This window comes from Lithobates pipiens, unplaced genomic scaffold (assembly GCF_037356315.1).
Source record: "Lithobates pipiens isolate NorthernLeopardFrog02 unplaced genomic scaffold, aLitPip1_a1.2 Scaffold_19, whole genome shotgun sequence".
Taxonomy (NCBI): Eukaryota; Metazoa; Chordata; class Amphibia; order Anura; family Ranidae; genus Lithobates; species Lithobates pipiens.
In genome coordinates, this window is record NW_027507764.1 from 468686416 (window position 1) to 468709123 (window position 22708).

The 22708-nt window shown below is 42.6% G+C and overlaps 1 protein-coding gene across 1 annotated transcript in view; it reads right to left on the reverse strand.

Moving 5' to 3' along the window:
* TRAM1 (translocation associated membrane protein 1) overlaps positions 1 to 22708 on the reverse strand; it is a 64510-nt gene that overhangs the window by 24948 nt on the left and 16854 nt on the right. The window contains exons 2-5 of the mRNA XM_077492855.1: positions 22044 to 22107; positions 10136 to 10254; positions 6891 to 7007; positions 2805 to 2863 (exon numbers count right to left, since the gene is read on the reverse strand). Of these exons, the coding sequence (XP_077348981.1) occupies positions 2805 to 2863; positions 6891 to 7007; positions 10136 to 10254; positions 22044 to 22107 (359 nt within the window). The remainder of the gene's footprint in view (positions 1 to 2804; positions 2864 to 6890; positions 7008 to 10135; positions 10255 to 22043; positions 22108 to 22708) is intronic.

Here is a 22708-nt window from a genome sequence, read left to right on the forward strand (position 1 = left end):
TTCCGACCACGATATAGCGGAATGACTACAGCACGGCTCGATAACTCTGGGAGGGCGTATATTGACATCCCCCCAGAATCTTGCTCCCAGATTTTGGCCCAAACTTGTGTTGTATACACATGGTTGGACAAAGTTGTCGGAAAATCGGATCGTTCAGAAGGAGGTGACGTAGAACACGTACGACGAGACTATAAAGAGGCCAGTAGCCAATAGCTTTCGTCTTGTAATTTGTAAGCATGCGTGGCACTTGGTCCATCAGAATTCTCTACACACGATCGGAAAGAGTCAGATTGGATTTTGTGGTCTGAAAATTTTAGATCCAGCTCTCAAACTTTTTCCTTCAGAAATTCAGACGGAAAAGGTCTGATAGGGTCCACACGCGATCGGATTTCCCGACAACATAATCCGATCAGACTTTTTTCCGTTGGAATTTCCGACTGTGTGTACAGGGCATTAGAGGAGAAAAAGTCTCCCATTTGCTGCTAGAGAGTATTCCTCCCAAAAAAACAAACAGCAGCTTAAAGAGGGATTCCGCCCAAAAAAAAAAAAATATTAAAAGCCAGCAGCTATAAATACTACAGCTGCTGACTTTTAATAAATGGACACTCACCTGTCCTGGGTTCCAGCGATGCCGGCAGCCGAGGCCGATCGACCGCTCGGGCCTCGGCTGCTGCCGCCGCCATTCGAGGTGAGGGAATCAGGAAGTAAAGCGAATCGGCTTCACTTCCCGGTTCCCTACTGCGCATGCGCGAGCGGCGCCGCGCAATAGGAAATCTCCGCGCTGTCACTGGGACCCGTGTGTGTCCCAGCAGACAGCGCGGCAGGGCAGGAAATGGCGTAGACTCCCGTGGGAGTCTATGCCCGGAAGTGGGTAAAAATACCTGTCTTTGACAGGTATCTCCATCCCCCTCCCCCCTGAAAGGTGTCAATTGTGACACCGGAGGGGGGGGGGGGGGTTCCGATCAGCGGAGGTTCCACTTTAGGGTGGAATCCCGCTTTAATGATTAGTACTAAAAAGTAATAACTAAAATTTTAACAGAAATACGACAGAAAGCACATGTTTACATTAGTTATACCCCATTATCATAGGCACTTACTTGCTGTTCCCAAATATGAAGTGGGGTGAATCATAAAAACTAGGGCAAGGTGTGGCTCACGGGAGCCAAGACGACTTTCTAAAGCCAGTAAAATAAACCAAAAAAGTACAGCTGCGTGTTATAAAAATATATCCACTATGCACTAGTTTTCACACATTAGCCATAGCAGGATACCCAGCATGTCACTGCAACATTTGAAAGTTGAACTCAAGGCAAACATCTGAATATGCAGCCCAATTCAATGCATGGATAGTATGGGCATAAAAACAGGTTATAAGGAATGTTAGACTTGGCTTGTAAGCCATTTGTACTACTAAAAGATGATTACTGCCAGCATATTTTCAGGCTTGGGGGAAAGTTAAAGACTTCCGTTAAGGAAAAAAGTAATAAATGCATTTTTGGAGAAAAGAAAAAAAATTGCGTATTTATTCTTTTTTTTTTGTCCCCCCAGGAGCTTATTCACTGGCACATATATATATATATATATATATATATATATATATATATATATATATATATATATATATATATATATATATATATATATATATATATATCTTTCATACATTCAAAATGTATTGAGTACTATGTAACTATTAATGTGTACTTATCTTACAGCAGCTCTTTTGCATATGGTGTACCAAGGCCTGCTAATATGAAATACCTTGTATTACATTCATCAATGTTTACTATCTTTCATGTGCTGCCAAGTTGACATATATGTATCCATTATGTTTATACCATGTGCGTATGTATGTATATATGAAAATACTTTACTAGTGTTACAAATAATAATGTTTACTAAATACTCTACCTCCAAAAGTCAATTGCCTAATTTAAAGTCCCACATTCCCTCTTACGTGTTAATGAATAATGCGGCAGTGAGAGCACAGCCCCACACAGCCGATTTTAAATGCGATAGGGACTTTGGGGGAGAAGACCCCCCACACGCTGTCATGGGGAAATAGCCTCAGAGGGTGCTTAGGACCATGATACATGTTACAACCTAAATATGGGTGTAACATGTTCCAAAAGTTGAACTTATTAAAAAAATATATAATAATGATAATAAATAAATGCACTTTTTTGCAAGTAACAAATGTGCATTTATTTTATTTTCCTAAGGGGCCTGCAGAGCATTGCACCAGCGATCAGCAGATCACAGGTGCAATGTCCAGCTCCTGCAGTCTCAGGATAAGTGTCTGCTCGTACCTTGTAGGAGGGTAAGGCAAAGTTACCCGAGAGCAAGAAAATCAATGGATTACAAGGACGCTTACTAGTGTCCTCGCAGCTCATTGAAGACTACAAGTCATCAGCCACAATGGCTTAGGGTACCTGTAGGCATTCATTCAAAAGGAACTGTGAATAAATAATGCAGCCCAGTGGGCAGAGCCCTTCACAGCTGTGCTGTTTTCAACTAGTGACAGCAGGTACAGGGAGAAGATCCCTGGCTCACTATCACAGGGAGGGGAGTCTTCGGATGCTAGATAATGTTTCAAAAGTGAACTCATCCTTTAAGGGTTCATTGAAAGGGCGTACTGCTTGTGATGGCGCTACCTTTACCAAAACGCTGCGCAACAAAAGAACAAAGATCCTGCACTGTTTGGAAGGAAAAAAAAAAAAAAAGCAGTGGCCAGAATCTGCTGGACTGAAATGCCATTTTGTTTTGTTTAAAACATAAAAAAACAAACCAATTACTGTACTTACGGGAAGTAGGTGTGCGGGTAGCCTTTCCATAAACTTGTTGGATCTGCGAAATAATTTTCCTAAACAGACAAGAACAATTAGCTCTATAATTACAACTATAAAAAAATATTACCACTAACAGCACAGTTGCATGTTGACTGAGCATCACAAAACATTTTTTGCAGTAAATTAGGCTGCATTCTTTAATCATTAAAGCAGTATCCAAACATTCTAATTAGTGGTTGTGCAGGTAGCTATTTTGCTGAAAATAACATTACTGTTCAGAAATGGTCTCTATGGCAACTAATGCCACAAACACGGCACACTTCAGTTTAGCAGAATGACAGGGAGTTAGATCTATTCATTCTGAAGAGGACATCACAGCACTGCTTTGCCAATATTATTCGATGATTAATGGCACACTGCTAAGAAAACAGTCCGGATTATATTGTTGACATGTGTAAGCCTCGCAAAAAAGAATTTCCCCTTTAATTTTCACCAATATTATATGCAAAGTGCAAAAGAACCTTGCAAAACGAACACCACACCTTACACTGCTACACATTACACACACATGCCTAGCCCAGATTTTTATCAATTTTTCTCCAATTTTTATTGGGTACCACTGAGCTGAAGCTTCCACTATGTCACATCCTACTTACATTGAGCATCATCACTGGAGTCCTCAATGATAAAAAGCCAACATATTACTTAACATGTCAGTAACCACCCAATGCTAAAACACCTGCTTTGGGTGGAAGTGTCCTTATGGCTGGGTTCACACTGCTGCGGGGGGAGATCCGGATGTGATTCGCACCGAAAATCACATCCGATCTCCGTAGCGATGCGAGTTCAGCCATACAGATAGTATGGCTGAATTCGCAGCGCTCCCGCAGCAAACTCGCACGGGACCTTTTTTTGGTCCGCAACAGAATCGGATCGCATGGGTGTTCACACCATGCGATCCGATTCCTGTGCGAGTCGGCAGATCGCACTGCGATATGCGGACGGATCTGGGGGTGTCATTAACATAACATTGACACTCCCAGCCGTCCGCATAGGGCAGTGTGAACTGCCGGCGGGAGGTGTGCGATGCGGGAAAACGCCGCGGATTCGCGGCGTTCCCGCATCGCAGCGGTGTGAACCCGGCCTAAGGGCCCTTTCCCACAGGTGGACCAATCAGATCTGCCTATAATTTTGCAGACTGACCCTCCGGTCTCCTCCATCTGGCCATCTGTCCATTGATAACCGCCAACATCCGATACTATACGCCAGTGATGGCGAACCTTGGCACCCCAGATGTTTTGAAACTACATTTCCCATGATGCTCCTGCACTCTGCAGTGTAGTTGAGCATCATGGGAAATGTAGTTCCAAAACATCTGGGGTGCCAAGGTTCGCCATCACTGCTATACGCTCAAAACAGTTGGAATGGAATCGGAACAAGCAGCCCATTTACAACCGACCGCCCATAGAGGAGAGCGGGCTGTGTCTGTCTGCATAAGCAGAGCAGACACAGACCAGACTTGAAGTGGAAGTAAACTCCCCTATCGTTTTCAGCCAAGGAAGCTGCCATCTTTGCCTCTGTTTAATCTTCAACTGCTATGGTGCTGCACATGTGATTCATTATGACACCAGCCATTGGATGGTTTGATAGTTTGGCTGAGAGCACAGCCAATGTGCAGTTAGCATTCTCGGCATGCCTTTTTTTTATTTTATTTATTTTTTTAACTGTTTAAATCGATGGGTTTCCTTCCACTTTAATGAATTTTGATGCCCAATATAATATTACCGGACGCCTTAAATGCTTATTCATTTCTTTTATTTTTTTTACACTGCCTTTTTTTTTTTACCAATTTTATTCCTAATCACAAGAAAATGTAAACATTCCTTGTGATATAATTAACAAATGATAGGTCCTCTTTAAAAAGGAGAAACCTGGGGTCTATAATACCTCAGATATCTCCTCTACCCTGAAAAGCATTAAAAAAAAAAAAAAAATAAAAAAAAAAAAAAAAATTAAAAAAAATAAAATAAAAAACACATATCTAGGAGAAAAATAATTATTGACACCACTTTCGGCCTCCTGGGGTCATAGAGACAGTCTGGTCCTCGGCCAGCCCTGTGGTAACCCGCCACCGCTGGATCAGATATCTAGATACCCAATCACATGAGAGAGCCAGGAAGGCTTCTACATTGTAGGGAATTGATGGCTAAAAAAATAATAAAATAAAATTTAAAAAAAAGGTGCCTGGGTGATGTCTCTAGCTGCAGGCGTTATCCCCATATCTCTGCTCATAGTCCAAAAAGGTGAAGTCAGTATTTTTTTTCTTAGTTACATTGGTTCAGTTTGGTCCATTGTACATTATTGCATGTGCCATACCTGTGGAATTTCCCTGGAAGCTGGAAATCACAATAGTAAGCACTGCTACTACAGTGATTCCCACGAATTCCTGGTCCTAAACCAAGCAGCTGCATTTCTTCTTGATGCAAGACAGGAGGTCGCCCGCTCAGCACTAGCGCCATTCAGATAACACTTTGCATTTTCAGTACAGAGAGAATGTTTTATCTTTTTTATACAGCATGACTGGAGCCAATTCTCTATGTGGATTCTCCAGTGCATTTGACCTTTTTTATTGTTTGCTAATGAGAGCAATTTGATCCCCAATGTCAGAAAAGCAGGTGGTTTAGCACACAAGAAAACATCAATTTTCTTGTTCATTAAAATTTTCCAGGAAGCCACATGGCATCATGCATACAAGTCCAAGCTTATCCACACATCATTTAGGTTGTCCAAACCAAGGTCAGAAACAAATGGACCAATCTCAAAAACACAATGCAAGAAAAATAACCATAAAGGATATTGCTTTTCTGGAAAAATGAATCTAAGTAGAGCTTACAATCTAAAGGGAGGGGGTGATGGTACAAAATGTAATAGCTGCAGGGGATGATATGATTGAGGTGACTCAAGTACGGTATTTTAGGTGGAGTTGGGGTAGGCTTCCCTGAATAAAATTAGTTTTCTATTATTAGAATAGAAATCGAATTTATTCAGGGATGCCTAACCTCACCTCCACCAAAAAAAAAAAAAAAAAAAAAAAAAAAAAAACACACACACACTTCAGTCACCTCCATCAGATCTCCCCCTCCCTTAAATTGTAAGCTCCATGAGCAGGGCACTCCTATTCCTTCTGCATTGAACTGTATTGTAATTGTACCATCTCCCTTATAATATAAAGCTCTGTGCAAACTGTTGGCGCTATATAAATCCTGTATAATAAAAAAAAAAAAAAAAAATAGAAGTAGAATAGTTTATTAGTCATACAGCTGCTTTATAACTGGGGCCCCTAAATTGTCTCTTTATAACTTTAAACAACTGTCAATACTACATACGGTAAGTTGTACATAGGGATCTAACTAACACATTGTAATTGCTTCCGGCAAACTTTTTGTTTTAGATAGAATGATGAGGTATTAGGACCCCTGTCAGGTTTGTATTGCTATCTGTGCTCCTGCAGTTGGGGAGATTCACCCCATTAGGTCTGTTTACCATTATTGCTGAAAGTAAAAGTTTTGGGTTGTCCCCAGAACAGGAACAGAAGAAATCTTCCAAAATGGGAACACTAGTTCTGGTGACAACCAGATATTTCCTCACTTTAGGGGGATTTTCTCTCACTTCCTACTTTGTCTATGGGACAGGAAGTGAATGGAAATCTACTCATCGGGACACAGATGGCTAAAAATTAACCTTACATGGATTATAAACCTCCCTTACTTTATCAAAAAACAAAACCCAAACGTTGCCTTTAGTTCTACAATAAAACCGAGACTATAGATTTCGATTATAGAGAGATAGAGAGATAGAGAGATAGAGAGATAGAGAGATAGAGAGATAGAGAGATAGAGAGATAGAGAGATAGAGAGATAGAGAGATAGAGAGATAGAGAGATAGAGAGATAGAGAGATAGAGAGATAGAGAGATAGAGAGATAGAGAGATAGAGAGATAGATATAGATATATAGATACATATACACACACACACACACACACACACACACACACACACACACCGTATTTTATGAGACGGTTATCCAAGTGTTTTACTTACCGAGACAATGATGCTCGTCCCCCATACACAAGAGAAAAGGTAGAAAGCGCTCAGCTGCCCAGACTCATTGAACTTGCTGTGTTTTGTCTTGGAGAAGTGCATGCGCCTGTTAATTTTCTGAAAGAAGACAGCTAGATTAGATAAACTAAGTTAACATCTCATTGAGTGATCTAAAATTCAGAATGATACACGAGATAAAGAATAAATCAGTGAGAACTGTTAAATATTTTCAAAAAGCTGACGGCAGATGATTAGCAACACTAAGGTTGAAAATATATAATAATGGTAAAAAGAAAAAAAGAAATAAAAGAAAAGGGGGCACTATTCACATCTATGCATGTTAGATGCAATGCATGATCAGTGCACTGTGTGTTTTAGACATGTTTTATGTGCTTTACCACTGAACGCTAACTTGTTTGGAGAAAACAGCATATCTTTTTTCAAAGTACCTAAATCACAATCACCTAAAATGTGCAGATGTAAACTGAGCTGTAATCTTCTGGTGCTCACACAATCCAAGCACTCTCCTCCAACTACTAACATGGCTGTTAAATTGTAACCTTTAACCGCTTCCCGACGGTGCACGCTGATTTACGTCGGCAGAACGTCACGGCTGGGCAAATGGGCGTACATCGCTTTAAATTTGTCACCGCGCCATCGCGTGTGCACACAATCCAGGACCTCCGTGAGTCGGGTCACGGGTCCTGCGGACTCCATCGCCGCAGGGATACACGCGATCGCCTCACGGAAGGAAGAACAGGGAGATGCTAATGTAAACAAGCATCTCCCCGTTCTGCCTAGTGACAGTGTCACTGATCTCTGCTCCCTGTGATCGGGAGCAGAGATCAGTGACGTGTCACACGTAGCCATGCCCCCCACAGTTAGAAACACTCCCCAGGACACACAACCCTTACACTGACCCCTAGTGGTAACCCCTCCACTGCTAGTGTCATTTACACAGGAATCAGTGCATTCCCAAAAATGTGTCAAAAATGTCTGATGTGTCCGCCATAATGTCAGTCACAAAAGGAAACAAAAAAAAAAAAAAAAAAAAAAATCGCCGATTGCTGCCATTACTAGTTAAAAAAAAATCTTAATAAAAATGCCATAAAACTATCCCCTATTTTGTAAACGCTCTAACTTTTGTGCAAACCAATCAATGAATGCTTATTGCGATTTTTTTTACCAAAAATATGTAGAAGAATACGCATCAGCCTAAACCGAGGAAAATACGTTTTTTCTTATATATTTTTGGGGGATGTAAAAAATAATGCGTTTTTTTTTTTTTCAAAATTGTTGCTTTTTTTGACTATAGCGCAAAAAATAAAAAACCTCAGGGGTGATCAAATAACACCAAAAGAAAGCTCTATTTGTGAGAAAAAAAAAAAAAGGATGTCAATTTTGTTTGGGAGCCACATCGCAAAAAGTGCTCTGGTTAGGAAGGGGGTAAAATCTTCCAGGGCTGAAGCGATTAAAATGTACTACTACAGACTCTAGACTTTTTTCCGCCAGTGCTGCCCCCTTTAAACCACAGTTTCCAGCCTTACAGAACATCATGCTGATCGATCAGCCATGAAACCCTAGGGTTCCTCCAGAGGTTATTTGGGTTGTGGCTGATCATCTGATGCTGCTGCATAGTTGGAATCCAATGGTAGTTGTCAGAGCCAGCAGCAGGACACCAAATTACCTCCAATTTAAAAGAGGAGCTAAGGGTTTCAAAGAAAAAAACATTTATACTCACCTAGGTGGAAGCAGCATTGATCCAATGCCAAATCTGTCCCCTGCCAGCTCTGTAGTGAGAACTGAGTGATCAAACATAGCTAATCGCTCGGTTCTTCCCCTCTACTTTAAGCAGAGAGCCGGGGGTTTCCATCAGTGACTCTCTGCTTTCTTCGCAGTAGGGGCTGGCTCAGGCTCTCAGTGGATCGCTGAGACTGAGCCAGGTGCCATTCCAGCCTTCTGGGCGGATTTCGACCATACGGTCAGGCATTTTTTTGGAGCCTGGACCAGCTCCGCTGTCAGCTGACAGCAGACTTCAGCACAAAGTCAGCTGAAAATGGATCACAGGAGTGCACTCCTGTGATCCATAGGAGAACTATGGCCATACTTCTTTCATTTATTTTGGCAGGGGTCCCCAGAGGCCTCAAAATTTTAAAGCGTTCCTCTGCGGTAAAAAGCTTGGGAAAGGTGAAGACAACCAACATGGACATTTTTTTTTTGTCAGTTATGACATTCTGTGGAGCAATGGGGGACACACTGGTCCTGACTACTAGGACAGGGATACCCTAAGGCCCCTTTCACACTGGGGCGGTGCGGCCGTCGGCGGTAAAGTGCCGCTATTTTTAGCGGCGCTTTACCGTCGTTTTAGCGGCGGTCTGCGGGCACTAGCGGGGTGGTTTTAACCCCCGCTAGCGGCCGAAAAAGGGTTAAAACCGCTCGCATAGCGCCGCTGCAGCTGCGCTATGCCGGCGGTATTGCCGCGCTGTCCCATTGATTTCAATGGGTAGGAGCGGTTTAGGAGCGGTGAATACACCGCTCCACAGATGCGGCTAGCAGGACTTTTTTCACCGTCCTGCCAGCGCACCGCTCCAGTGTGAAAGCCCTCCGGCTTTCACACTGGAGTGAAAGGGGCCGGTTTTTTTCAGGCGCTACACAGGCGCTATTTTTAGCGCTGTAACGCCTGAATACCGCCCCAGTGTGAAAGCAGCCTTAAGCCCCATACACACTATCAGATTATCTGCTGACTTTTTCCTTCAGATTTACCAAAACCATATAATACGAGGACAAACCTTAGGAGTTTCAATGTGTATGCAATCAGGCAGGCCCTTCTACTACATGGTTTTGGTAAATCTGAAGGAAAAACTCAGCAGATAATCTGATAGTGTGTATGGGGCTTTAAGCAGAAAGCATATTTTAACCTGAAGGCCTTTTCCTGTCACGTGGACATTTCATTTACGAGAAAGCACATACATTTTTGGTGAAAACGTTTTATTATGAACTGCCTGCATGTTGAAAACTACCAACTAATTCATTTTGTTAAGCGCTGTGCAACCCGTTAGCACTATATAAATCCTATATAATAATAACTAAGCCGCAATAATAACTAAGCCGCATGGTCCCTTCTTGAATACAAATGGGCAGACAGAATTCGAAGTACACTTAGAATTGTGCAGATTTATCAAATGATCAAGGTAGTTATTTGAAAGCAATAAAAAAAATAAATAAAAAAAACACACTTTACTTACATCTAGGACATATTCTTGTATGACAGCATGTAATATTATTGCCACAAGCATATAAAAGAAAACCGTTGACACGTCTTTGATGCCATAGTGATAGAATGAAACTGGTTCACCTAGAACCCCTGAAAAACAAAGAAACAAACCAAATCAATGTCCTGAGATTAAAACCAGAAACATGTACATGGCTAGGAATCGATGGATACCCTTTGACTTCCACATCATATAAAACAACGTACTGACGTGGAGGTTGGTGGGTAGAGCCACTGATCATTTCTGTGGGGGACACATGAGATCACCAGTCTCGGGAAACGCTGGTTTCTTAGTATTCAGGAGGAAGAAGTCTTTGCATCTGGAGGAGCAGTCAATGGGAGGAATATTTACCCTCTTTTGGAGAGAGCTTACTTTAAAAATGCCAATTCTGTGTAACCTAATATTCAGTGTCCGTGTCCTACCTAATATTGTGTCCGTGTCCAACTTTGTCCAAATACATCATACTACTACTCACAAGGTAGATTACACATAGCTGAACAGGGAAAACCTATTGTGTCACTGTAGTAGTTTATTTTTTTTCCCAGGCTCACATCTGTACAGCTATGAGCAGCTGAAAAGGAGACGGCGTGGACAATTCAAGTTCTCATTTTCTGGAAATGCAGTATGATTATTATACTATGTCAGGAAGTTAGATGCAAACCGAACTATGTAAAATTTTTCTGACTAAGAAAAATGGACAGATGTTTGTGACATGCTCTCAGTTATAACATGTACCTTCTGACAACCAAAGACTGGGAACTTTTCATCTGTCATAAGTGTACTGCTATTTACCTGTAATAAAAAAATTACCACTTGACACATGTAACAGCTGCCATTTAACATCATCTGAAGTGCTGCCAAAAGCCAAGGACGTGCCAAATATATTTAATTCAAGGATTAGACAGAATGTATTAATACAGCAAGCATAGGTAAAATTATAACTCAGACATCCAAATGTAGAAGACAAAAAAGGAGTTTGCAGACTTGAGCAACCCTGGGAGAGCCATGGCCATCCAGCAACCCCAGGGGACTGTCCACTGTCCTATGGCTGAAAGTTCATCAATAGCTGGATGGACTCAAGGATTCTCATTTTTAATATTGGAAGGGATTCTAAACTTCAGGGATGAAAATACATTTACTGATGTATCAAAGATCACAGAACTGTGCCAATTTGGTCCTGACATTCAGTTCTAAAAATACGTGCTTGCCTAAACTATTGCTTCCGGCTGAATCTAACGTTAAACCCAAACTTCATAACATAAAATAAATAAAATACCACCTTTATAGTGGTGCTCTGTTATGTCTAGGCAGGGCTGGTGCAAGGATTTTTGACACCCTGTGCGAAACCTAATTTTGCTGCCCCCACGTGGCTCTGCCCCTGACCCCACCACCTTTGCCCTGCCCATGTGACAGGAGCTGGAGCTATACAGGAAGTCTTGGCTCTGCTTCCTCTAGTGCTGGCTCCGTTCTTCAAACTGATGCTCAGGGACGGCGAGTTGGGACCTCCAAAATCAGGGGTTGCCAACCCACCATCCCAGAGGAGGAGGTGGCGAGCCACATCAGAGAGCCAGCAGTTGGGCATCCCTGCTTTAAGGAATGCATTGTGCACAAGGCAGAGCTGGATCAGAGAGTCTCAGAGACAGACAGGTCGGTCACTGATGATCATAGGGGCATGCAGCAGCAGGGGATGTTTGCTTCTGTTCCGTTGGGAGACCAGTGCTGTGCCTCTAGTTACACTATAGGTTGGACGGAGCGGCTGCCTGAGACTGAGTTAGTTACATGCTGCAGCCTGGAGAGCATGCAGACGCAGAGGGAAACCAGTGGCTGGGCACCCCAGGCGGCTGCCTAGTGGTATCACCAGCCCTGTGTCTAGGGGGTAGAACAGGTTGTATTACTCACTTTATACATTATTCTGGCACTCAATTTCTCCCCAAAGCTCCATGACAGGAGTGTGGCTGCATCTCACAGTGCCTTAGAGAGGTGGCTGCGGGGACTGGTCACACCGCTGGAGGACAGAATCAGGTTATTTCTCCTTTTTTCCATAACCCCTAGACATAAGAATTTAACCATAAGTGCAGAGGGGCCCCACTGCAAGGATAGGTTTTTTTTCTAATCCCTGGAGTTGGGCTCTATGGACATGAAAAATCTTTACCTCTGCAGTGGATCCCATTACCCACTACAATGATTGGCTGCTTGCTTTGTGTAAGAGATGATAAATTGGGTAATATACTTACCTTAGCCCTCACTGTCTTGGCTCTCCTTTGCTGTCTGACACTCTTGGGTTGAGAGTGGGTCTGTGTCCTGCATTGGTCAGGTTGATGTCAAAGAGCTGTGACCAGTCAGACAGCAAAAGAGAAGGCTTAAGGGGACTGCATGAATGAAATATATATATATATATATATATATATATATATATATATACACACATACACACACACACATATACATATAGTTCAATATCGATATTGAGTTTGCCCACCCTTTGCAGCTGAAACAGCTTCAACTGTTCTGGGAAGGCTGTCCATAAGGTTTTGGAGTGTCTATAGGAATCTTTGACCAATCCAGAAGCACATTCGTGAGGCAAGGCACTGATGTGGATGAGAAAGCCTAGCTTGCAGTCTCTGGTCTAATGCATCCCAAAGTTGTTCTATCAGGTTGAGGTCAGGACTCTGTGCAAGTCAGTACAGTTCCTCCATCCCAAACCTTGCTTTGTGCACTGGTGCGCAGTCATGTTGGAACAGGAAGGGGCCACCCTCAAACTGTTACCACAAAGTTGGGAGCATGAAATTGTCCAAAATGTCTTGGTATGCTGATGCCTTAAGAGTTCCCTGCACTGGAACTAAAGGGCCAAGCCGACTCCTGAAAAACAAACCACACCATAATCCCCCCTCAACCAAATCATTTGGATCAGTGCACAAAGCAAGGTCCATAAAGACATGGATGAGCAAGTTTTGGGTGGAGGAACTTGACTGGCCTGCACAGAGTCCTGACCCCCTGTAGAACACCTTTGGGATGAATTAGAGTCTGCGAGTCAAGCCTTCTGGTCCAACACCAGTGCCTGGCCTCGCAAATGTACTTCTGGAAGAATGATCAAACATTCCCATAGACACACTCCTAAACCTTGTAGAAAGCCTTCCTAGAAGGGTTAAAGCTGGTATAGCTGCAAAGGGTGGCCCAACTCAATAGTGAATTCTACAGACTAAGACTGGGATGCCATTAAATTCCATGTGTATGCAAAGGCAGCCACCCCAATATCATAATCTGGCAGGACTTTATCCACTATTGCTTTAAATAGGACTTTACATAATAACTAAGCCAAATTAATAAAAGTTCAGTCCTGGTACATCGCACTAGGATAAGCACAAGCCGTGTCTTTAAATAGAACAAAGCACACAGATTGCATCTAGTTTCTATTCTGGAACTTTTCTTTTGGATAACAAGATAACATGGATTTTCTGCTTGCAACCGATTTCGTAAAAGCTTTATAAAAAGCTGGTCATTAGGGAGCATATACGAACATACAAGAGTCATGGCTAGTATCTGTACTCCAGTTGTCACGGAGCTGAAATTCTAATGCTGTCAAAGTATAAATATGACATACATTACAGTCTGCATTCCAGCCCCATCAGTTTACAAAATACAACCTATAGAAAACGCTGGTCATACATGCATTAGTTTTTTTATGTGATCAACATTTCTAATTGCTTTCATTCTCCAGATGTCTAAACTGATTGCTGGGTGTAAAATAAACAGGATTTTTAAAACCGCTTACCTGTAAAATCCTTTTCATTGAAGTACGGGGCACAGGGCCATAGTAGTTACTATGTGGGTTATAGGCCACCTTTTAGGTGATGGACACTGGCACACCCTGAATTACAAAATGCCCTCCCTATGTAACCCCTCCCACTGGTGGGAGTACCTCAGTTTTGTAGCATAGCAATAAATGTGTATACCAAGAAGGGGAGGGACCTCTGTGTCCCGTGATGTACTTCAAAGAAAAGGATTTTACAGGTAAGCGGTTATAAAAATCTTATTTTCTTATCGTACATCATGGGACACAGAGCCATAGTAGTTACTATGTGGGATGTCTCATAGCAATGCCAAATGAAGGGAGGGAGACTAGAGGACTCACTGTACCCAAAGGCGATGTCCTCATGCCTTTTACATCTACTTGATATAATCTGGTAAATGTATGGACTGAAGACCAAGTTGTGGCCTTGCAGATTTAAGCCAAGGAGGCTTGGTGATGCACTGCCCAAGAAGCACTAACAGCCCTGGTGGAAAAAGGAGGGATTTTCCTCTTTAAATCATAAGTTTGAACAATCATTTGACAAAACCACTTAGAAAGTCGATTTGGATGCTGCCTTGTCCTCTTTTAGGACCACCTGGCAACACCAACAAAAAGTTTACAAATCTGATCGGTCACTTTCAATAGACCTTGACCGCCCTCACCACATCAAGAGAATGTAGTGACCTCTCTTTCACAGAAACAAAGTTCTGGAAAAAAAAAAAAAGCAGAACAATATCCTGGTTTAAATGAAAACCCGATACTACCTTTGGTAAGAATATAGCTAGCTATACTTATGACATGACATTTCTTGGGGTGCCAACCCCTGGATTTACACCAGGAGACATATGTCTTCTAGATTGGTTAAATGCTATTAAGCCGGCCTCCAGAGTCAAAGTAGAACTACTGAGGCTATCAGCCCACAATCCTACAGAATGTGGGTCTCAAAAGCCAAACTGCTAAATTTAGCATTTGTAAGGTAAGATAGATAACCGGACATCGCGAGAGAAGGTCTGGCAATACCGGTAGGGTCCAAGGGATTCCACCGCCATCTTTATGATCTCTGCAAACCAAGATCTCCTGGGCCACAAGAATCACCTCCTTCCCTTCTTGCTTGATCCTGCGAAGAAGGTGCGGAAGCAGCAGAACAGGAGGGAATGCATAGATCAGTAAAAAACTGATCCCATGGGGAAAAAAAAAAGTTCCACATCCGGAACTCCCCATCTTCTGGTATATCAACAAAAACATGTCGGGGTGAAGGGACCATTCTCCCGGGAACAATTGTTGGCGACTCAAGTAGTCTGCCTGCCAATCACTATTCCTGGAATGAAAGTTGCTAATAGGCAAGGAATGTTTTCTGCCAAGATAGAATATGATTCACCTCTTTCTGGGCCACGTGACTTCTTGTGCCCCCTTTGGTTAATGATAAAAGCCAGAGCTGTGGCACTGTTGGATTTGGATCCCGATAGGACAATTCCGTAGTTTGAGCGTACAGGCCTCAAGGACCAGGTGTACTGCAGAAACTCTAGAATATTGATGGACAAGGTCATCACTGATTTGGACCATTTCCCTAGGACAGATGTTTCTTCCAGGACTGCTCCCCAGCCCAGAAGGCTGGTGTCTGCTGTTATCACCTTCCAGGTAACTGGTAATAAGGATCTCTTTTTGAAGATTCTTGGATATCAACCACCAATTGGGGCTCTGACGCACATTGTGGGATAAACGCATTGGGAAGCCCAGAGCTTGGGCCTTCTTGTTCCCAGTTGACAGGATACGGTTTTGCAGCAGCCGTAAATAAAAACACACATAAGGAACGGCCTTGAAAGAAGCCACCATCTTTCCCAACAAATTCATGTAAAGCTGAATAGAAGGATTATTCTTGAGTAACTTAATCAGTTCCCTTATTGAATTGATCCTTTCCTGTAGAAAAAAATAAAATAAAAATCCTCTTCTGAGCTGCATCAATGATCAGCCCCAAGTACTGCAATCTCCTTGATGGATTTAAGGAGGATTTCTCTAGGTTGAGAATCCAACCTAGGTAATTCCAGGTAGCTAACTGCGGTGACCAAAGTTTGGATTAAGCAGGCTACCAAATTGATCTATGAAGAGAAGATCTAAGTAGGCTAGTGTTGTTATACCTTGAGCCCTTACCCTGGCTAAAGGAGGAGCCAGGACCTTTGTAAACACTTGAGGTGGTGTAGCTAGACCGAAAGGCAGAGCTACAAACTGGAAATAAAAGATTTTCTACCTTGAAGCATAGAAATTTCTGGTGCGGGGAAGATCGGCACATGGAGATAAACATCTTTGATGTCGATCGAAGCCAGAAGTTCTCGCCCCTTGTAGGAAGGAGACTACTGAACCGATAGAGAAAAAACGAGGAGACGGGAACTCTTAGAACTCCAGCTTGTACCTTGGAGCTATTGAGGAAGTCCCCTATTCGTCTTCCTGTCAGATCCTTTATAACTGCAGAAGAATTTCCCCTATTGAGCAAGCGGGACGGCTCATCATGAGGAGGCTTCAGTATATTGTAGGTTTCCTCCCCCAAGACCTCTTTTGTCCCTGGGGTTAAATCTCAGGATTACCTTTTGATCCTGAAGGCAGAAGCCATGGTGACTGCCTGGAGGCTGATGCCCCTGGAACAAAACAAATAGCTTTAAAAATGAAAAATATATTTACTCCTTTACTTAAATGGCAAAAGGGGGTACTTGTCCCACTAGAATTTCTTTGGATGAATTATCCAAACATTCTCAAATAGCTGTTTCACCGCAAAAGGAAGACTAGCCAGGAGTTTCTGCATGGTGAAAGGAAGTTTATCCTCCGCTGATGTGTGTTCCCCCACTCATGTGTTTAGCTGTTTATGTTAGCAACAATGTGCACAAAACCATAATAGCACCTGGCATTCTCAGGCGGTCTCCCATACAGGTACCAACCAGGCCTGACCCTGCTTACCCTCCGAGATCAGACGCTTTCAGGGTGAGGTGGCCGTAGGCATCTCAGCAGTTGGCTAATTTATAAGCAAGCACCTGCATGAGGCCCTTGTGGAGGTTCTACAATAGAAACTCAAAGCAATTATTGCAAACATAAAGCTGCTAGATCCTGGACCTGCTAAGCAGGATACCTGAACACATGTTAAAATGGCCTCACAATGATTAAGCAATTACTGTCAGCGCAGGCTGCTCAATCTGCCAGAAAAAAAAAGTGTTTTTTTTTTTTTTTTTTTTTTTTAAACAGGAATTCCAACATTTTATCAGATGGATGCCTAAGCATTTGAGCATTGTCTGCTGAATAAAATCCCTTATTCACAGAGGACATAGCAGCGTTAATTGCTGGTATACTCTACTTAGTGAATTTCCACCACCATAGGATAAAGTGGAAAAAAACTTGGAGGAAAAGGGAGGGGGGGGGGGGGGGGATAAAAAAAATAAAAATAAAGTTTATCTGGGAGATCCTCTCAGATACAAAAAAAAAAAAACTTTTCCAATAATAAATGGACAGGGAAAGGCATGCACAGTTTGAGGCGGCTTTCGCAATCCCAAACACTCAGTTAAGGGAGCATAAATGTGGAGCTGACCATACAAGAAATTGCACCATCTTAAGATTGAAACCAGCCGATTCTCCCACATTTGGAACCTCAGAAGAAGTCATCAGCCTCACCACGTTCCCCTGAGGGGATTCGTCTTCTCCCATCCCTAGTTCCTCAGTTTGAGGGTCCTGGGCAATGGAAAAGAACCTGTGCAATTAAAGTCGCTAAAAAAAAATGTTTTTTTTTTTTTAAACCCATCATGGCTGAGGGAAAAAAGATCTTTTGGTAAAAAAACAGGGGCTGCAGTGTTAAAAACAGTTGCTAACATTTCATGGCCCCGATGCCCATTCTGACCAGCCACTCCTTCTCAGGGGAGGATGGCCTTTGTAGAGATGAGTAGGCTTTCCAGAGCTTGAGAGGGACCCTATTAGCCCTATTTTGGGGGTGTTTTAACCCCACTTCTGTCCTTAGCCCGATGCACAAAGCAGAGGTACCATCAGAAGAAATCGCATCCACTTCTTGAGCAATAGTCCAGCCACTGCCGCTGCTATTAATGCTCAGCCTCATGCAAATAGTAAATGTGTTAAGCAGGAAATGCCTGTGTCACCAAACCTCTTTCATGCTCCCTTTGCTCTCATGTCTCTGTGACAATTTCAAGCACAAATGGAGTTTTTTTTGTTTTGTTTTTTAATACACTCACGCGTTGGAGGGCGCAAATGCAGCATTAAGCCGCGCCCCCACCTCGCATTACGCCCCCGCGCCTTCCTCTTTCAAAAAACTTTTTCCTGTGCAAGCACGGGCCTCCGATCCAACGGGATCGGCTTGTGAGAGTGAGGGAGGGATGACATGGAGGAGACCTGGAAGCCGCCCCGTGTAGGGGTGGTGAAAGAAAACGGCATTGACGGTTGTTTTCAGTTCTCCCTTATACACGGCCTCATGAAGAGGGGAAGAGTTCAGCCCAGGTGGGGGTGTCTGGAGGAAGCAAAAACCCCCAAAACTTACCAGAGGACTGCCTGCTGGCTGGAGGAAAAAGTCTGCTGCTTCTGTGACACAGCGTGATCTCTGAGAAAAGCATGAGAAGGTATGTGCTCCAAACAGCCCCCAGTGGTGACACATAGGCATAACATTTACTTTAAAGGAGACAATTCATAAGAAAATTTTAATAATTTCTTAGAAAAACTCCACTTACCTTTCCCGCCGCAGGGCTTTCTGTGGTAAACCAACAGGCCCAATCTTCAACCTTCCGTTAGACCTTCAGGAGCTGGGGATCCTAGAGGAAACCCACAATCCTGGACCTGCAATAGCACACCGGCAGTAAACTTTATGGCCTTAATACCAAAAAGTACTGGATTCCGGGGTCCAGCTCTCAAAATTGAAGCATTCACAGGAAAAAAACCTTGTTTCTTTGGACACGAGACCCAGATACCATTCAATTCGGCCAGAAAGACACCTGGAATGGATCCGTCTGCATAGCTAGCCCCAGCAAGGATTGCTCCAGAGGAGCTCAGCTCAGCACATTTTTACTTCGTGACCAACACCTAGACACTGGCAAAAAAAAAAAAAAAAAAAACTGAGGTACTCCCACCGGTGGGAGGAGTTATATGGGGAGTGCACTTTTTAATTTAGGGCGTGCCAGTGTCCATCACCTGAAGGTGGCCTATAACCCACATAGTAACTATTATGGCTCTGTGTCCTGTGATGTACGATAAGCAAAATGGCACTTTTGCCTTCATTGTGGTCAAAAACCTATTGAAGAAAGTAAACATAACTGGAACGTGACAGGTTTCAGAATCTGAACCCAACAATTACAAGCAATTTAGCAATTTTTGTGGAAAACCTGTCTTTGCTCCACTATGTATAAATAGACTACTGTATCATCATTTTTTCTGTGTATTTGTTCACGATCTATGATAGAAAATTGTGTTTTATTGTTTACTGCATAACACAGATTTAAAAAATATTCTACATGAAAAAGTAAAAAAAAAATAAAAAATTGATTTCACATGGGTATTAATTAGGGAGGAGCTTAACCCTTTCATGCCTGAAGGTAAAACAAACGTTAATGCCTAAGCATAATTTTGCAACTTTGACATGGGTTAGTAAAACTGTACATATTGTCAAAACTACTTTGTCCATCCAGGTGAATTATAATATATATATATATATATATATATATATATATATATATATATATATATATATATATATATATATATATATATATATATATATATATATATATATATATATATATATATATATCCGAGGGCTTTCACACTGGAGCGGTGCGCTGGCAGGGCATCAGAAATAGTCAGAAAAAAGTCCTGCCAGCAGCTTCTTTGGAGTGGTGAGCTCCTCCACCGCTGCTCCCCATTGAAATCAATAGGGCAGCGCTGCGATACCATGGGCAAAAGGCCACTCCGGCAGCATTTTGCGGGTGGATTTAACCCCTTTTTGGCCACTAGCAGGGGGGTTAAAACCGCCCCACTAGGGACCAAATAGCGATGATAAAACAGAGCTAAAAATAGTGGTGCTTTACAGCTGACGCTGTAGGTGGCGCAGTGTGAAAGGGGCCTAACACTGACACCAAGTTAAAAAAAAAAAAAAAAAAAATTGAATTGTACCCAAATTATGCTCACCTTGATCTCAATCCTGGAAAACCTTGATTTTTTTTTTCTTTATTTTTAGTATAATTTTTATTTATTTTTTATACACACGCTTTGGTTTGTTTAAAGTCTCGCTCTTCGTTCTTGGGCAGGCTCAGTGTGACTGATCACTGCGATAACCAGTTAGAGGCCATCACTACAAGCTCAAGTGGCCCAGAACCCAAAGGTCTCAGTCCAGATCGTTGACAAAAGACAAGTCCTGGGAGCATGCACACTTTCCGGGAGGTCGCATGTATGATGGGAAGGGGTTAAGGTTCAGTCCAAACACAAAATTCAGATCCAACTTTGGCTGCTCAGGTGTTTGAACACTGGACTTTATGCTCATTTAGTGGGAGCCAAAGATATATAGCATCAGTATTTCTACTGTATATGACAGCTTCCTTCCCGTCAACCCACTGCGTCCTTAGCAACCAGTGATGTCACTCAGCCCTAATCATTTGCTGGCTGGGAATCCCTGGCCAAGTAAACAAAAGGGCTGCGGATATCATTGACTGATTGCCATTGGTTGAGAGCGCTGACCGGGAACCAGTCGGCTGACCTTTCTCAGTCAAGCCCCTTCGACAGAAGCCGGCCATAGTGCAGGCTTCTGTTGGACCGGCTGCAGTACACATGGGCTGAATGTCAGCAGTTTCGATAGAAACGCCTGACATTCGACCCATTTAGGACTTAATATTGACTTCTGAAGCTGGTTTTCAACCAAAAAAAAAGGAAGGGAAAGGGCCAGGCTTTTCTTCAGAAATCCAGTGGATATATGCATACTGTACAATGGCATCCAGAGACTCAGGGTGTGCTGAAATTGAATTAGATCTGACATGCAGGTGGCTGGAGACGCTTGCTCTGTGGTGGTACTGGTAGTTGAGGTGCTTTTTATGAAGTCTTGCAGTGGTGCACAAATGCTTTAATGTTAAAAGATAATGATCACACATTTATTCACTTGCCAAATTAAATTAAATTAATTTGATGCATTATTTTGGCAAATAAATTTGATACTTGGATGAATAAAGTACTGGGAGTTAAACTAGAATTTTGAAATAAGCAAACAGTCGATGACAGATATATCCTTATTTGAATCTTAGTGTGCTTTGGGTTTTTTCCTGATCTATGTAGTAATCGAATGTGAAACATTGCTTCTGTTCAGGAGCTTGCTGTGATAAAAACCAGTCACTGCCTCTCTGTCCTTGTGCAGGGTGACCCGTCTCGTATCCGCCCCCTCCTGCAGTTTTCAGCTGGCAGCCTGTACTTGGTGAGCCTGCTGGGACCCTCCCACAGCTTATTACCTTATGGTGGACACGGACAATTTTGGCGCAAAAATTGGGACCATTCACATTTATACAGCGATCAGTGCAATTAAAAATGCATTGATTACTGTGTAAATGTGACTGGCAGTGAAGGGGTTAACCAGTGACAGTTTCATTAGGCAGAACGGGGAGATGCTTGTTTACATTAGCATCTCCCCATTCTTCCTCATCGTGAGACAATCGCGGGTATCCCCGTGGAAATCGAGTCCGCGGGATTCACGATCACAGTCACGGAGCTCGTGGCGGGCACACGTGCCGCCTCTTAAAGGGCCACATGTAGGTACATTAATCTGCCTGTACGTGCTCTTCTGCCGCAGTATATCTGCGTGAGGCGGTCGGGAAGCGGTTAAGCAATGGATATGAACCTGCAAAGGTTTCAAAGAAAATTGCAAAGAGGTTAACCTGCAGAAGTCAGCAAGGGTACAAAGAGCCAGAGCCGACAAAGCAACCCCCACCAGAGCTTGTCAGATTCCAACAGCTCAAAAAACCCTATTTGTTATGTTCATATAATCTAATTTTTTTTTAAACCAGGTTTTACATGCAAAATGATCATGTACCAGATGTGTAAAATGTATAATTAGCAAATTATGTGTTTGAGAGAACTTACCTTCTACTGGATTGGTGACATTATACTGTAATGTGACAAACATAACTGCCACTTTTGCTGTAATCTAGAAAGAAAAAGGACTGGTATAAGTTAAAAGTGCAAATAGAAAAATAAAAATTGGAATATAATATATATACATAATTTATTTTTTGAACAGCTGTGTCTGTGCCCACTCCCTCACTCTTATGGAAAGGGAGTTCTATAATCTTGGTACACTTTGTCCTAGAGTGACAATGCTACTTCCCCAAAGATACAGTACAGCGAGTAGGCGTTGTCATCAAGTGGCAAGAAGGCTGTATTCACTCTTGAGCCGACGGTCTTTGGTCATTTTTTTTTTTTTTTTACAGGATTTTAAAATTCCTTCTTTTTTATATTAGTTTTAGGCACTGTAAAGCTAGTTACTAGGGAGAAAAACAAAGACATTCATTTTCCCACTGAAGTCTATTGGGGACAAAAATGCTTGAAGCTTGTAGCTCAGAAGCCGCTCATGTACTTTTCAGGTACGAGCTTCAAGCGGCACTGCTCAGCTGTGAACAGGTACAACTGAAAACTAGAGGATTTAGGATGTTTTGAAACTTTGAGCTACAAAGCACTCAGGGGTGAATGGGGCTAAAAAGGTGTAATTTGCTAGATCACCAGGGTAACCGTCAGCAGAGCCGCTGATC